The sequence below is a fragment of the Oncorhynchus nerka genome, linkage group LG9b, assembly GCF_034236695.1.
Source record: "Oncorhynchus nerka isolate Pitt River linkage group LG9b, Oner_Uvic_2.0, whole genome shotgun sequence".
In the NCBI taxonomy this organism is placed as follows: Eukaryota; Metazoa; Chordata; class Actinopteri; order Salmoniformes; family Salmonidae; genus Oncorhynchus; species Oncorhynchus nerka.
The window spans coordinates 30,421,157-30,437,994 of record NC_088424.1 but is presented as its reverse complement, the minus strand read 5'-3'; the positions used below and the strand labels follow the sequence as shown (position 1 = coordinate 30,437,994).

General features: G+C 44.3%; 1 protein-coding gene across 1 annotated transcript in view; it reads right to left on the bottom strand.

Annotated features, from left to right (window-relative positions):
* The window catches only part of LOC115114584 (GREB1-like protein), a 47,805-nt gene extending 32,411 nt beyond the window's left edge, over positions 1 to 15,394 (bottom strand). The window contains exons 1-12 of the mRNA XM_065013523.1: positions 15,238 to 15,394; positions 12,809 to 12,991; positions 12,299 to 12,487; positions 11,706 to 11,882; positions 10,123 to 10,248; positions 7,696 to 7,818; positions 6,718 to 6,855; positions 6,360 to 6,485; positions 5,585 to 5,722; positions 5,318 to 5,503; positions 1,979 to 2,278; positions 1,289 to 1,417 (exon numbers count right to left, since the gene is read on the bottom strand). Of these exons, the coding sequence (XP_064869595.1) occupies positions 1,289 to 1,417; positions 1,979 to 2,278; positions 5,318 to 5,503; positions 5,585 to 5,722; positions 6,360 to 6,485; positions 6,718 to 6,855; positions 7,696 to 7,818; positions 10,123 to 10,248; positions 11,706 to 11,882; positions 12,299 to 12,487; positions 12,809 to 12,991; positions 15,238 to 15,394 (1,972 nt within the window). The remainder of the gene's footprint in view (positions 1 to 1,288; positions 1,418 to 1,978; positions 2,279 to 5,317; positions 5,504 to 5,584; positions 5,723 to 6,359; positions 6,486 to 6,717; positions 6,856 to 7,695; positions 7,819 to 10,122; positions 10,249 to 11,705; positions 11,883 to 12,298; positions 12,488 to 12,808; positions 12,992 to 15,237) is intronic.
* Between the last annotated feature and the right edge of the window lie 1,444 nt (positions 15,395 to 16,838).

Here is a 16,838-nt window from a genome sequence, read left to right as displayed (position 1 = left end):
GTTGAGATCTGGAGACTGGCTAGGCCACTCCAGGACCTTGAAATGCTTCTTACAAAGCCACTCCTTCATTGCACGGGCGGTGTGTTTGGGATCATTGTCATGCTGAAAGACCCAGCCAAGTTTTATCTTCAATGCCCTTGATGGTGGAAGGAGGATTTCACTCAAAATCTCACGATACATGGCCCCATTCATTCTTTCCTTTACACGGATCTTTCGTCCTGGTCCCTTTGCAGAAAAACAGCCCCAAAGCATGATGTTTCCACCCCCATGCTTCACAGTAGGTATGGTGTTCTTTGGATGCAACTCAGCATTCTTTGTCCTCCAAACACGACGAGTTGAGTTTTTACCAAAAAGTTATATTTTGGTTTCATCTGACCATATGACATTCTCCCAATCTTCTTCTGGATCATCCAAATGCTCTCTAGCAAACTTCAGACGGGCCTGGACATGTACTGGCTTAAGCAGGGGAACACGTCTGGCACTGCAGGATTTGAGTCCCTGGCGGCATAGTGTGTTACTGATGGTAGGCTATGTTACTTTGGTCCCAGCTCTCTGCAGGTCATTCACTAGGTCCCCCCGTGTGGTTCTGGGATTTTTGCTCACCGTTCTTGTGATCATTTTGACCCCACGGGGTGAGATCTTGCGTGGAGCCCCAGATCGAGGCAGATTATCAGTAGTCTTGTATGTCTTCCATTTCCTAATAATGGCTCCCACAGTTGATTTCTTCAAACCAAGCTGCTTACCTATTGCAGATTCAGTCTTCCCAGCCTGGTGCAGGTCTACAATTTTGTTTCTGGTGTCCTTTGACAGCTCTTTGGTCTTGGCCATAGTGGAGTTTGGAGTGTGACTGTTTGAGGTTGTGGACAGGTGTCCTTTATACTGATAACAAGTTCAAACAGGTGCCATTAATACAGGTAACGAGTGGAGGACAGAGGAGCCTCTTAAAGAAGAAGTTACAGGTCTGTGAGAGCCAGAAATCTTGCTTGTTTGTAGGTGACCAAATACTTATTTTCCACCATAATTTGCAAATAAATTCATTAAAAATCCTACAATGATTTTCTGATTTTTTTTCTTCTAATATTGTCTGTGATAGTTGAAGTGTACCTATGATGAAAATTATAGGCCTCTCTCATCTTTTTAAGTGGGAGAACTTGCACAATTGGTGGCTGACTAAATACTTTTTCGCCCCACTGTAATTACTTTTCCTCCAACAAAAAAATGAGAAAATAGAGTAGAAATGATCGTTGAGTTTTTTCCATTGATGTCCTGTCCCACCCATGGCACTCACCTAGTGATGTGGTTTTGAAGTTAGACTCCAGGACACTGACTTTTCCTGTTATGAGCTCGTAGCTGATCTCCTTCAGGAACTCATTGGTGGTGAGCATTCCCTCAGCTAGTGCTCTCGCCTGGTACTTCCCTGTAAGACACATGTAGACAAGTGTGAATGAGCCTGAGTGTCCTTTGCGCCGTAAGACTGTTTCAGCCCACAGAGCTAATGCCTAGGCAGCTCTGGGAGCTGACGCAAGACTTAGGGTCTCAGGCAAGTTTCACCTACTATAATTACTTCCTTTGGTACGCTATTAATCAGGGATCATAAACTAGATTCAGTTGCGGGCCAATTCTTTCTAGAGTGGATAGTCAAGGGGCCGGAACATAATTACAAATAATTTGATCAGATGTAATATTTAACTAAAACATAACTATTTCAAACCTTGTTACATTTATATACGATCACATATATCTCTTTATTATGGAAACAGATTTGCAAAATTAAAATCACTTGGAGCTGATTTGCTGGTGTCTTTTATGTCCAAAAAAAAAAAAAAATGTTATCTCAGGAAACTTGGGGGGGGGGGGGTGTCAAATTACCCGTTGGCCAAATTCGGACCGTGGACCACCAGTTGGGGAACACTGCTATAACTATACAGACACAACACATCTAGGTATTGTAGTGTAAAGACAGTATGAGAACACTCACCCAGAACGAGCACACAGAACTCATTGCCGCTCATCTTGGAGGCAAAAACAATAACCACGTAGGTGGGAAGGCACTGTTGGTGAGGCGGCCCATTGCAGAGTGAGCGCAGGGACTCAGAGATGCCCTCCCCCAGGGAGTTTTGGGTGACTAGGACCTGAACCCTGCCCCCAGAGACGCTGGCCCCCAGGCGGGCTAGCCAGGGCAGCTGGGCCGGGGAGATGGAGAGACCTCCAGGACAAATCAACATGGCCTTCAGCACAATCTGCTCAAACAACTCCCTCAGAGGGATCTGCTCCGAACCTGGGGTGGGAGGAGGAGAGATGAGGAGAGGACAAGTGCAGAGAAGAGAAGTAAAGAGAACAGAAGATAAAAAATGAATATATCAGTTTCCCATGTCTACTTGCTATTTGTTTTGCAGGGGACGGTGTTCTTATGCAGTGCTTAATTTGAGCTGGATCCTCCGGTACCTCTCTGTTTTGGACTGTTTTGTTTCTGGAACCTATACCTCTCATGGCCTGAAAAATCATTTGCACTTTTAGCAATGTCAAAATTTGAAAAAAGTTGCCTCTTTGTTAAATCCTCTGCCCCAATGTAATGTGAAAAAGTAGATATTCGAAGAGTTGATTCGGGTTGGGCCGGCTTATGGTTTGGGCAACATTCCAACCTATGCTTGAGACAAACGCGTGGCCATGGCTGTGTGAGAAGAACGCCTGCATCTCTCACAGAACTAAAATTACATTCACTTTCCATGATCCCTCGCTCTGCTCTGATAGACATCAAATCAAATCAAATTTATTTATATAGCCCTTCGTACATCAGCTGATATCTCAAAGTGCTGTACAGAAACCCAGCCTAAAACCCCAAACAGCAAACAATGCAGGTGTAAAAGCACGGTGGCTAGGAAAAACTCCCTAGAAAGGCCAAAACCTAGGAAGAAACCTAGAGAGGAACCAGGCTATGTGGGGTGGCCAGTCCTCTTCTGGCTGTGCCGGGTAGAGATTATAACAGAACATGACCAAGATGTTCAAATGTTCATAAATGACCAGCATGGTCGAATAATAATAAGGCAGAACAGTTGAAACTGGAGCAGCAGCACAGTCAGGTGGACTGGGGACAGCAAGGAGTCATCATGTCAGGTAGTCCTGGGGCACGGTCCTAGGGCTCAGGTCCTCCGAGAGAGAGAGAGAAAGAAAGAGAGAATTAGAGAGAGCATATGTGGGGTGGCCAGTCCTCTTCTGGCTGTGCCGGGTGGAGATTATAACAGAACGTGGCCAAGATGTTCAAATGTTCATAAATGACCAGCATGGTTGAATAATAGTAAGGCAGAACAGTTGAAACTGGAGCAGCAGCATGGCCAGGTGGACTGGGGACAGCAAGGAGTCATCATGTCAGGTAGTCCTGGGACATGGTCCTAGGGCCCAGGCCAGTTGAAACTGGAGCAGCAGCATGGCCAGGTGGACTGGGGACAGCAAGGAGTCATCATGTCAGGTAGTCCTGGGGCATGGTCCTAGGGCTCAGGTCCTCCGAGAGAGAGAAAGAAAGAGAGAAGGAGAGAATTAGAGAACGCACACTTAGATTCACACAGGACACCGAATAGGACAGGAGAAGTACTCCAGATATAACAAACTGACCCTAGCCCCCCGACACATAAACTAATGCAGCATAAATACTGGAGGCTGAGAGCCTGCAACTCTCGTCTCTCCAGCACAAAGGGTTCTGGAGCTGCAGCACCCCTGGTGAATTGAAATAAATGAGCCAAAGTTATAGAATTACTGCTATCTGTTCAGAAATAAATGAAATAATTCAGAGTAGCCTACTACACCAAGAAAAGGCCTATAATTTTGACACAGAGAATCAATAACTTATTTTAAAAAATGGCCTAGTTGTGGATTGTATATATTCCAACAACAAGGCATAGCCTACAGATGGGAACACGCGGCAAATCTGTGAATGAACAGCATGAAAAATAAAAAATAAACCTTTTTCCAATATAATCGCAGGAAAACACAGGTTGGAATGCAAATGGTTCCTGATGAAAAGAGAAGACTCTAATCTGTCTGCAGTAGGCTAACAAAATATTTCATTTTACAAAGTAAAATAACAGAGACATGCTTTCAAGTGAAACTGGACTATAATTTCCTCATATTGTAGCCACAAGTGTCTCCATACACCTAGGATATTGATGGATTCAAGACAAGGTCATTTTTATCACATTCTCAGTTTGTCAGTGTCAAAGTAGTCTGTCAATTTGTCAACTTGTGCAATATTAAAGGTTCCAGTTATGTAAAATTATGCAGAATTGCATTATACTTAGACCACACTAGGTCAGCTGTGTAAGGAAATAAGCAAACAGGAAACCACTCACCCAGAGGCGGCGCTCCTAGTGGCCGGAGACTTTAATGCAGAGAAACTTAAAAACAGCTCTACCAAATTTTCATCAACATGTTAAATGTGCAACCAGAGGGAAAAAATACTAGATTACCTGTACTCCACACACAGAGACACATACAAAGCTCTCCCTCGCCCTCCATTTGGTAAATCGGACCACAACTCTATCCTTCTGATTCCTGCTTACAAACAAAAATTAAAGCTGGAAGCACCAGTGGTCAGATGAAGCAGATACTAAACTACAGGACTGTTTTGTTATCACAGACTGGAACATGCTCCGGGATTCTTCCGATGACATTGAGGAATACACCACATCAATCACTGGCTTTATCAATCTGTCTGTAACGGGTGTGGCTGAAATAGCCAAATCCACTCATTTGAAGGGGTGTCCATATACCTTTGTATATAAAGTTAGAAGACGGAACATTGTATCGTCCCATTTTTGCGTTTGTGAGTGCACGGGCGGTGCTTTTGAGACCATTACCATTTTGAAGTAGTACATTTTCTTCTTCTACTACTTCTATGAGTTGGTAAACAAACGGAAAGGGTGCACACCGCCCCCTGTAGTGTGTTGTTAGAACAGGTATGAAGCCAAGGTTGGCCATTTACTGCCACCTGCAGTTATGGAATATTTGCTCATGAGTATAATTAATTAGCTGATCTCTCCTGATGACCTGAATGGAATTATGTGATCCTTCCTTAACAAATAGGAAGACCCACCCAGTTGATATCTTCAAAACGTTGAAAATCTTCAATGGTGCTGCCCATGCTAAGCCTGTCTTTTGGGCACTAGAGTCCTCTGTCATTCTCTATTGTGTTACCAAACTTAAAACAACCAGGCCTTGGCTGAGCTTAGCCTGTGTGATTCAAAATGTTATATAAGTCTTCCATATCGAACAGGGTGTATGCATGCATCTAAGTGCAAGTGTATGAGTGTTTTGAGACCTTTACCTAGCCTTGCAAGGTACTGCAGGGTGAGAAGTATTATGGTTTCCACACTGAGCAGTTGGCTACTGTTCAGTCCAAGACTGGACAGGGTCTTCTCAGTCAGCTGGTTGCCTTTATAGCAGCTCACTAGCAGGGGGCTCACCACAATGTCCCCCACGTTCCCGTAGAAGTATGGTAACGTACCATGCCCTGCCAAACCAAACATCAGAGTTAATTCAATTCACTTAAATTCAATTCAATTGCAGTCAGTCAAAGAATGGTGGTTTGTACCGATGAGGATGACGGGACGGACTCCTGAGGTGTTGAGCAGGTTGTTGGGGACGATGACAGTCTCTCCGGCAGTGACAGGTTTGGGCTGAAGGACCCCTGCTACAGGCGGCTGAGGAGTAGGCATAGCCAGTACAGAGCCTGATGGAGAAGACAGAGAGCTACATGTCAATACTGGGATTAGAATACAGCTAGACATCAGCTCAGCACCAACTCTCCTCCTTCAGAGATACCCTCCAGCAGACTTTCACTGAAAACCTTTTCTAGCATAGCTAATTCTACTGAACTACTCACCAGGACCATGACGAGGCCAACCCACTCCAGGAGGAGAGTTGGCCTCGTCTACTGTAGACTTTTCAGATTGTTTCCATTATTTGAAGATAACCATGTCCAATGTTTGTAGGTGGGGTGGTCATACACATGGCTCTATACAGCCCTTTATCGTCTGGATATATACAGAATAAAACCAGGGAATATACTGTATGTCTCCTTTAAGTCATAGTGTCCTGGCTCTCCTAGCTTCGCAGACCTCTCAGTTTTAGCGATTCTCTGTTCATACTGTATCTGCACTAACCCGTCTGACACGATCTCCATGGAGATGCTGAATGAATCACACTGACAACAGAGCATGTCTCAGACCTTGTGTCCTTCCTTCTCCCGAAAAGGGAGGTCAATGTACTAGTCAACATCACGCACGCATGCACACAGAGACAGAGGCTAAATTAATCTGTCCCTATGTAAATAAACAATAAAAATGATCAAAAACTCTATGCCAGACCTGGGGAGTAGATGATTGGTTGGATGGTGGGCACAGGGACGGCTGTAGGGGGGACTGGGACCAGGGGGTTGGGGTGCCAACCGCGGTGGCGCTTCTTGGGCGGGCCAAGGGTCATGGCAGACGAAACTGGACAGAAAACAACACAAGAGGAACATATGAATAAACTGCAGAATACCTACAATCCTGGTCCCCAGAACATTCACTGGGCTTCTACAATAGCAATCTATGAGTAAATGTACTATTTCAGACCATAGAATCTAAAACGAGGAGCTAGGGCGGTTGAGTTACCCTTATTTGGGTTTAAAACAGCAACACAGACAAGCGTCACAAAGGTTTGGGAGGAGAACATGGTGCTCACCAGGGCTGTCTCCTGGGTCCGAGGTTCTGTACCCCTGTCCTTGGGTTCCCAGAGACACCTGGGAGAGGCTCAGTAAGGGGGGGCGGCCCTCTGCACCCAGTCCGCTAGCCGGACTGTTCACTATCAGAACTGTGGGCAGACAGACAGACAGACACACCATACATTGTTATGATGCATTCCACCACAGTTCATTTTCAGATGATTCGATGCTAAATCATTTACTTTCGTAAGACAATTTTTTGAGAGATGCCATACGTGAAATGCACATTTATCTTCCTCTGTTATAGGAAACAAATAGTAAAAAATACAAGAAATACATGTGTTTGATAATCACAAAAGAAAACCAATCATCCTGACATATCTTCCTAATACAGAGACTGAGCAATATACTTTATAAGAAGGATTTATGCCCGCCTAACACTGAGCTATTAGTTTCTTATTGCCAATGAACTGATGGGGCACTTACTAATCTCAGATTCACGGTGTGTGCATATACGCAAACACATTGATCAGTACAGTATGTGTAGCCCAGGCCTGTCAATCTCGCCCTTAAAAAGTCATTACAGGGATTTTCTGCTCATTATTGATGAGGCCTGTGTGTGTACGGCATCATTTCTGCTATGTGCCCTTGTCTGAGTAGGAGAATGAGCTGTTGCCTACAAACATGTTGGTTTACATGGCCAAGCATAGGCCAGATGGAGCTGTGGAGTGTAGATTCTTCTACTGACTGGAGACACACACACACACACACACACACAAGGAATGTTCTGAAATACCCAGACTAAAGCCTATTACACATGAGGCAGTCTGCATAATATCACTGGATATTATTGCTGTATGATGTACCATGGTGTAAAACACTTTGAAGCTGACGTTGTGGGAGAAAGATGACTATGCGATGGAGATGTGATCACATAGATTAACACAATGTCATCCAGAAACAGTGGTGGTAGAACTAGAGTAGAAGAAGAGTTGAACCTATTGGTAGAGTCTCTGTCCCAGGGGTAGAGGCCAAAGGCTTGAGGAAGCTGCACTCTCGGGCCAGGTCCTGGGCTGAGAGGAACACAGAGGATGCAGAGGGAATTCTGGTAGATGGGGAGTCTGGAGGGCAATAAGAACACCGTGTGGGTGTTAGAATGGGTCCTGTCAAGTGACGTTAACCAAAATGTCTCCAAACAACACTAACAAATCAACAATAATGACTAAATCCAGTTTTTCCATTACAACAAGTAGACCATAACTGTCCCCTTTAACCAAACAATGCTTTGTAAACAAACACAGACACTATTCACTCCAGCCAGATCTTGGTCAGAGGGAGGGAGGGATGGGAGAAGAGGGTAGGGAGGGGAGAGGGGGTGTTGTGTCACACCTCTACCCTTCCCTGACAGAGGAGCAGGATGTAGCTCAGTAGGAGGCTAAAGTCAATAGAGCATATGAGCACAGCTGTCTAACATCAGGTTAGATCTTACACTGACTGAACACTAACTACCCTACAAACTGACCAGGCTCCACTGCCATGAGTGAAGGGTAAGAGGAGGGTGTGTGTCCTACCTGACATGTAGAATGGTAAGAGTAGGGTATGTGTCCTACCTGACATGTAGAATGGTAAGAGTAGGGTATGTGTCCTACCTGACATGTAGAATGGTAAGAGTAGGGTATGTGTCCTACCTGACAGGGAGAAGGGTAAGAGGAGGGTGTGTGTCCTACCTGACATGTAGAATGGTAAGAGTAGGGTATGTGTCCTACCTGATAGGGAGAAGGGTAAGAGTAGGGTATGTGTCCTACCTGATAGAGAGAAGGGTAAGAGGAGGGTATGTGTCCTACCTGACATGTAGAATGGTAAGAGTAGGGTATGTGTCCTACCTGACATGTAGAATGGTAAGAGTAGGGTATGTGTCCTACCTGATAGGGAGAAGGGTAAGAGTAGGGTATGTGTCCTACCTGACATGTAGAATGGTAAGAGTAGGGTATGTGTCCTACCTGACATGTAGAAGGTTAAGAGTAGGGTGTCCTACCTGACATGTAGAAGGGTAAGAGTAGGGTGTGTCCTACCTGACATGTAGAATGGTAAGAGTAGGGTATGTGTCCTACCTGACATGTAGAATGGTAAGAGTAGGGTATGTGTCCTACCTGACATGTAGAATGGTAAGAGTAGGGTATGTGTCCTACCTGATAGGGAGAAGGGTAAGAGGAGGGTGTGTGTCCTACCTGATATGTAGAATGGTAAGAGTAGGGTATGTGTCCTACCTGATAGGGAGAAGGGTAAGAGGAGGATGTTTGTGTCCTACCTGACAGGGAGAAGGGTAAGAGTAGGGTGTGTCCTACCTGATAGGGAGAAGGGTAAGAGGAGGGTGTTTGTGTCCTACCTGACATGTAGAATGGTAAGAGTAGGGTATGTGTCCTACCTGACATGTAGAATGGTAAGAGTAGGGTATGTGTCCTACCTGACAGGGAGAAGGGTAAGAGGAGGGTGTGTGTCCTACCTGACATGTAGAATGGTAAGAGTAGGGTGTGTGTCCTACCTGATAGGGAGAAGGGTAAGAGGAGGGTGTGTGTCCTACCTGACATGTAGAATGGTAAGAGTAGGGTATGTGTCCTACCTGACATGTAGAATGGTAAGAGTAGGGTATGTGTCCTACCTGACATGTAGAAGGGTAAGAGTAGGGTGTCCTACCTGACATGTAGAAGGGTAAGAGTAGGGTGTGTCCTACCTGACATGTAGAATGGTAAGAGTAGGGTATGTGTCCTACCTGATAGGGAGAAGGGTAAGAGGAGGGTATGTGTCCTACCTGATAGGGAGAAGGGTAAGATGAGGGTGTTTGTGTCCTACCTGACAGGGAGAAGGGTAAGAGTAGGGTGTGTCCTACCTGATAGGGAGAAGGGTAAGAGGAGGGTGTTTGTGTCCTACCTGACATGTAGAATGGTAAGAGTAGGGTGTGTGTCCTACCTGATAGGGAGAAGGGTAAGAGGAGGGTATGTGTCCTACCTGACATGTAGAATGGTAAGAGTAGGGTATGTGTCCTACCTGACAGGGAGAAGGGTAAGAGGAGGGTGTGTGTCCTACCTGACATGTAGAATGGTAAGAGTAGGGTGTGTGTCCTACCTGATAGGGAGAAGGGTAAGAGGAGGGTGTGTGTCCTACCTGACATGTAGAATGGTAAGAGTAGGGTATGTGTCCTACCGGATAGGGAGAAGGGTATGTGTCCTACCTGATAGGGGAGAAGGGTAAGAGGAGGGTGTTTGTGTCCTACCTGACAGGGAGAAGGGTAAGAGGAGGGTGTGTGTCCTACCTGACATGCAGAATGGTAAGAGGAGGGTATGTGTCCTACCTGATAGGGAGAAGGGTAAGAGGAGGGTGTGTCCTACCTGATAGGGAGAAGGGTAAGAGGAGGGTATGTGTCCTACCTGACAGGGAGAAGGGGGAACAGCTGTGTCTGTTGGTGCCTCCATTCTCCTTGATGCTCAGGGAGGATGAGGAGTTGGGTTTGGAGGTGGATGCACTGCTAATGGAGAACTGACGTGTCTTACAGTCTGGGGAAAAGGAGGGGAGAAATAAATACACTTTTTAAAATAGACCTGGAACCATTCAATCAGTGAATCAATAAATAATACAATAATGCCTCACAAGTCCTCAACTGGCAGCTTCATTAAATAGTACCTGCAAAACACCAGTCTCAACGTCAGAAGAGGCGACTCCGGGATACTGGCCTTCTAGGCAGAGTTGCAAAGAAAAAGACATCTCAGACTAGCCAAAAAAAGAACAGATTAAGATGGCCAAAAGAACAGACACTGGGCAGAGGAACTCTGCCTAGAAGGCCAGCATCCTGGAGTTGACTCTTCACTGTTGACATTGAGACTGGTGTTTGCGGGTACTATTTAATGAAGCTGCCAGTTGAGGACTTGTGAGGCATCGGTTTCTCAAACTAGACAATCTAATGTACTTGTCCTCTTTCTCTGTTGTGCACCGGGGCCTCCCATTCCTCTTTCTATTCTGGTTAGAGCTAGTTTGTGCTGTTCTGTGAAGGGAGTAGTATACAGCGCTGTACGAGATCTTCAGTTTCTTGGCAATTTTTCGCATGGAAAGCCTTCATTTCTCAGAACAAAAATAGACTGACGAGTTTCGGAAGAAAGTTATTTGTTTCTGGCCATTTCGAGCCTGTAATCGAACCCACAAATGCTGATGTTCCAGATACACAACTAGTCTAAAGAAGGCCAGTTTTATTGCTTCTTTAATCAGAACAACAGTTTTCAGCTGTGCTAACATAATTGCAAAAGGGTTTTCTAATGATCAAATAGCCTTTTAAAATGATAAACTTGGATTAGCTAACACAACATGCCATTGGAACACAGGAGTGAGGTTTGCTGAGGATGGGCCTGTGTACGCCTATGTAGATATTCCATTAAAAATCAGCCGTTTCCAGCTACAATAGTCATTTACAACATTAACAATGTCTACACTGTATTTCTGATCAATTTGATGTTATTTTAATTGACAAGAAAATGTGGAAATGTCTAAGTGAACCCAAACTTTTGAACAGTAGTGCATATATTGATGGGTCATAAAAATATTACAGCCCCAGACCAATACCACATTTTAGTTATTACAAATTCAATTTAAAAACCGCTCAACTACAAACATTAGACTACTATGCATTTATAATGCATTTACTAAATGACATGTAGCATGAAACATGATGTAATGTTGTATAACCACAGTGTTACTACACAGGTATAACAGCAATTCAAAGTAAAGTGTTCCAGAAAGTGTCTGAAATATGCAGATAGAGTCGGAGAGACATCTCAGGTTGTATGGTGGTATTATACATTTTGTAATGTAGATATGTAGTGGTGTAATAATGATACACAATGTACTGTTTAATCTTTTGTTTTATGTGTAATACCAGTGCATGTTTCGACCCCAGGAAGAGAACCTGCTGCCTTGGCAACAGCTAATGGGGATCCCTAATAAATACAAATACAAATCTCACCTTTCCAGCAGATGAGGGGTCCTTTGCACAGAGCATCCAGACAGTTCTTCACCAGGTAGTATTTTAAGTGCTTCTGCTTCTTGGGCTGCGTGGCCAGCTTCAGGTTGATGTGGTTGGAGAACTCAGTAAAGTACCGGAACCCCTTCTCTCCACAGCCAACACAGTTCCCTGAAAACCCTGCACACACCAAACACAGAGAGAGAGAACATGAGTTGGGAACTGTAGTTATTTACAGAATAAGTATGCATTATTTCAGGTTATATGGATACATTATTGTCTTATGTTAATATTGCTAACCAAAACATTTTCAAAACAGCCCAAAATAAGCCATTCAATTAACTTACTTTATTGCATTAAATGACAGCAAAGCACAGGTTAATCAACTGCTGAATGCAACAGAAATCAAAAGTTGTAGCAAGCCTCATTATGGATGGTGGGAAAAAAATATCACTTCAGATGACTCATCCATGCTGAGTGGGTAAAATAGTACATTCATTTCAGAGGCCTAAAGTACACTGCATTTCCTGTAACTCTGACCTAGGCTGTGGACGACCTTCGTATTGTATCAAGTCAAAGAGGCGTGGCAGACTGACCTAAAAGTGCATTTCTCCCGTTCTCATCAGGCAGAAAGCGTCGATCCACAGCACACACCAGGATGTGCTCTGGGATGCTGGGGGACTTGGCACCGACTAATTCAAAGCCAGCTGGGACTTGGATTGGCTCTGTCAACATGGAGACCAGACGGAGGTCCCTACCGGCCTGACAGAAACCTGAGAAGAGAGGGAACACCAGTCAACTCAGGAGTAAACATCCACAACAATAATACCCCCCCATTATTTAGGCAGGCCAGGGTGGAGTCCCGTTGAGACCAAAGACTATTTTACCAGAAGCCCTGCATGACAAGGGCTCCCTGCATGTAATCTACATGTCTACATTACAGTGGAACATACTAAGGTGAATATTGCTGCAAACGTGGTGTTCCTAGGGAGAGAATGAACAAGATGTGTTCTTCAGATATGCTTTTCAGCAGGGATTTGAATCCGAGGGCTTCGCAACTTCTGAGAAAGTCCCAGGGCGAAAGGAGTTTGAGATGGTTTGACGCTTACCGTCCATGGTGCAGCAGCTGTTGGGCGAGGGGCCTTGTAAGTTGGGCGGTGGGGGGCTGCTGGTGTCAGAGTTGCCGTCCACCTTCATCTCCTCCAGACCATTAGAGGCCTGGCCGTTCAGCTGATCCTGACGCGGAGGCTTCCCGCACGGCAGGTACAGGTCCACCTTGGGCTTTATATCTGTACCCATAACACAATGAACCCTTAAGACATAATGTCCCCATAACACAATGACCCTGTAAGACATAATGTCCCTATAACACAATGACCCCTTAAGACATAATGTCCCCATAACACAATGACCCTTAAGACATAATGTCCCCATAACACAATGACCCTGTAAGACATAATGTCCCTATAACACAATGACCCCTTAAGACATAATGTCCCCATAACACAATGACCCTTAAGACATAATGTCCCCATAACACAATGACCCTGTAAGACATAATGTCCCTATAACACAATGACCCCTTAAGACATAATGTCCCCATAACACAATGACCCCGTAAGACATAATGTCCCCATAACACACAATGAACCCTTAAGACATAATGTCCCCATAACACACAATGACCCCGTAAGACATAATGTCCCCATAACACAATGACCCCATAAGACATAATGACCCTGTAAGAAACCAGGACTCTGTAAGACATCATTTCCACCTATGACAATGTCGCCATAATACACCACATCACACAACACATTATCTTGGAGTGAAGATGCCATACAAAAGCAAGGAGCTGGAGATTGGACACTCTGCAAGGTATTTTTCAAGAGAAGGATGAACCCATAACACATTACATGGCCACATTCAAGTCTACCTTTCTTCAAGAGAACTACACTGAACAAAAATATAAACGAAACATGCAACAATTTCAAAGATTTTACCGAGTTACAGTTCATATAAGGAAATCAATCAGTTGAAATAAATTCATTAGCCCTAATCTATGGATTTCACATGACTGGGAATACAGATATGCATCTTTTGGTTTCAGATACCTTAAAAACAAAGTAGAGGTGTGGCCAGAAAACCAGTCAGTCTCTGGTATAACCACCATTTGCCTCATGCAGCGTGACACATCTTCACATAGAGTTGATCAAGCTGTTGGTTTTGGCCTGTGGAATGTTGTCTCCCTCCTCTTCAATGGCTGTGCGAAGTTGCTGGATATTGGCAGGAACTGGAATACGCTGTCATACACCTCGATGCAGAGCATTCCAAACATGCTCAATGGGTGACATGTTTGGTGAGTATGCAGGCAATGGAAGACCTGGGACATTTTCAGGTTCCAGGAATCGTGTACAGATCCTTGCGACATGGGGCCATGCATTATCATGCTGAAACGTGGTGATGGCGGATGAATGGCATGACAATATGCCTCAGGATCTCTTCATGGAAATTGCCATCGATAAAATGCAATTGTGTTCATTGTCCATAGCTTATGCCTGCCCATACCATAACTCCTCCGTCACCATGTACACAACACTGACATACACGCTGTCTGTCATCTGCTCGGTACAGTTGAAAACAGGATTCATCCGTAAAGCGCACACTTCTCCGGGGTGCCAGTGAGCATTTGCCCACTGAAGTCGGTTACGATGCCGAACTGCAGCCAGGTCAAGACCCTGGTGAGGATAACAAGCACGCAGATGAGCTTCCCTAAGCCGGTTTCTGACAGTTTGTGTGGAAATTCTTCGGTTGTGCAAACCCACAGTTTCATCAGCTGTCCGGGTGGCTGGTCTCAGACGATGCTGCAGGTGAAGAAGCTGGATGTGGAGGTCCTGGGCTGGCATGGTTACACGTGGTCTGCAGTTGTGAGGTTGGTTGGACATACTGCCAAATTTTCTAAAACAATGTTAGAGGTGGTAGAGAAATAAACATGAATTTCTCAGGCAACAGCTCTGTTGGATATCCCTGCAGTCAAAACTGCACATTTTAGATTGACATTTTATTGTTCCCAGCACAATGTGCACTTGTGAAATGATCAGGTGGATGGATTATCTTGGCAAGGAATAAATGCTCTTTAACAGCGATGTAAACAAATTTGTCCAAAACATTTGAGAGAAATAAGATTTTTGTGCATATGGAACATTTCTGGGATCTTTAATTTCAGCTCATGAAACATTGGACCAACACCACATATTGCGTTTATATTTTTGTTAAGTATAAATTACTGAGATGACATGGACTTGCTGTATGGGTATAATTGAGTGACTCATTCTCAAGTGCCATTCAGCTGATCAACATCAGCATAATTAAACATGATCAGAGATGGCAGTATCAGTTTCAATGTGTTTCTGTTAACTATGATCCACTAAATGAAAGAGGCAGCTAGCTATAGCTAGTGTTTTGTTCTGTTTCTATATATAACGATCTAGATGAGGACAGACAGACAGACAGACAGGCAGACAGGGAGACATACCCTCCATATTGCCATGATAATGGACAGGCTCCAGGTACAGCTGAGTGAAGACGGGCTGTGGGTCTCCACTGCTGGAGCATAGGGAGGCCTTGATAGAGTTGTGGAGGGCCTCTTCGAAGCGAGCAGACTTCGGCTGCCCTGCATATGAATTCCCCATTATCTGGAATGAGAAGAAGGGTATAACATGAACAAAGGCACAGCTATCCACTCCAGGCTCAGCTCCATCCACGTCAATAAGTAAGATAGTGGAATCAGTGGAGGCTGGTGGGAGGAGCTATAAGAGGACGGCTAAATGCTGGAATGGAATAAATGGAACGGTATCAAACACATCAAACATATGGAAACTATGTTTGACTCTGTTCCATTAATTACATTCCAGCCATTACAATAAGCCCATCTTCCTATAGCTCCTCCCACCAGCCTCCACGGGTAAATATCCAATCTACATAGGATACTTGTCCATACAGATGCTAGGATGAATTTAGATGCATCTTCCTGTGTGAGACTAAGCATGCACACACACAATCTCACACTCTTTCCCATTTTCCCCTCTTGTTTTTATCTCTTTTTCATATTTTTTTCTGTCTTTGTCTCTTTCTCTCTGTTTCGATCTCTCCTTCTGTCACTATTTTTCTCTCCCTCTGTCTCTCTGCCTGCCCTGGCCCTGTTACACCCCCCTGGTCCACTCTTCCGATATCTGCCGAGGCCAGCTGTGTGGGCCTGGGATTGGGCAGCAGGTAGCAGCTAGACAGACAGGGAGGCACACGTGGCCTAGTGGCCCTGATAGAGTGTAAGGAGAGAGGGGGTAAGCTTAGTGAAAAGCCCTTGTTCAAATAAAACAGGGACCACTGCAGGGCCAGGGGTCTCAAGCAAGGAAAATTGCCAAGTACCCTGATATAGCCTATCCTACTAAATAACTCTCCTCTACCCTCATTCTACCAACTGGGGTCATTTTGACGCCGGAGGCATATTTTGGATCATAGCCCGAGATGGTTTATTCAATTCTTCACATTTTTCATGACTTTGTCAATCAACTTGTTCTTAACAAATATAAATAATTGTTTAGTGATTCTGTATCATGATGGACTGATGCAAATTCCAAAACACCTCATTTCCATCTGTAGTAATTTGATAGAAAGGACCTTCATTTTAATCTAGAGACATAATAACTGGAGACATAATAACAAGTTATTCATACCACCAGGGGTGGAGGGGAACCTGTATCAATGATTTTGACCAGATAGTACACGAAATAGCTGTCTATGTACATGCCTAAGATTGTCCTTTTCTATACCATGCATCGTATAACTGTGTACAAAACAAAAATTACCTTATTTTGTGCCCATAAAAATCAGCCAGTGGTACACAAAGTCTTCCACTGGTAGACATACTAACTGCAAAACAGAATTCAGATACACTCTGAATCTACACAGAGAACTGTACTGGTATGTATTCTCTGAAAAGTAGTTATTCTAGCACAAATCTCAAGAAATATTGATTTAAATCCAGGTTTCTCTGAAGATATCATATTAAGTTACACATATCCTCAGAGGGAGTAGGGGGACATGTACCAGTGATTTTGACCAGATAGACAGATCACT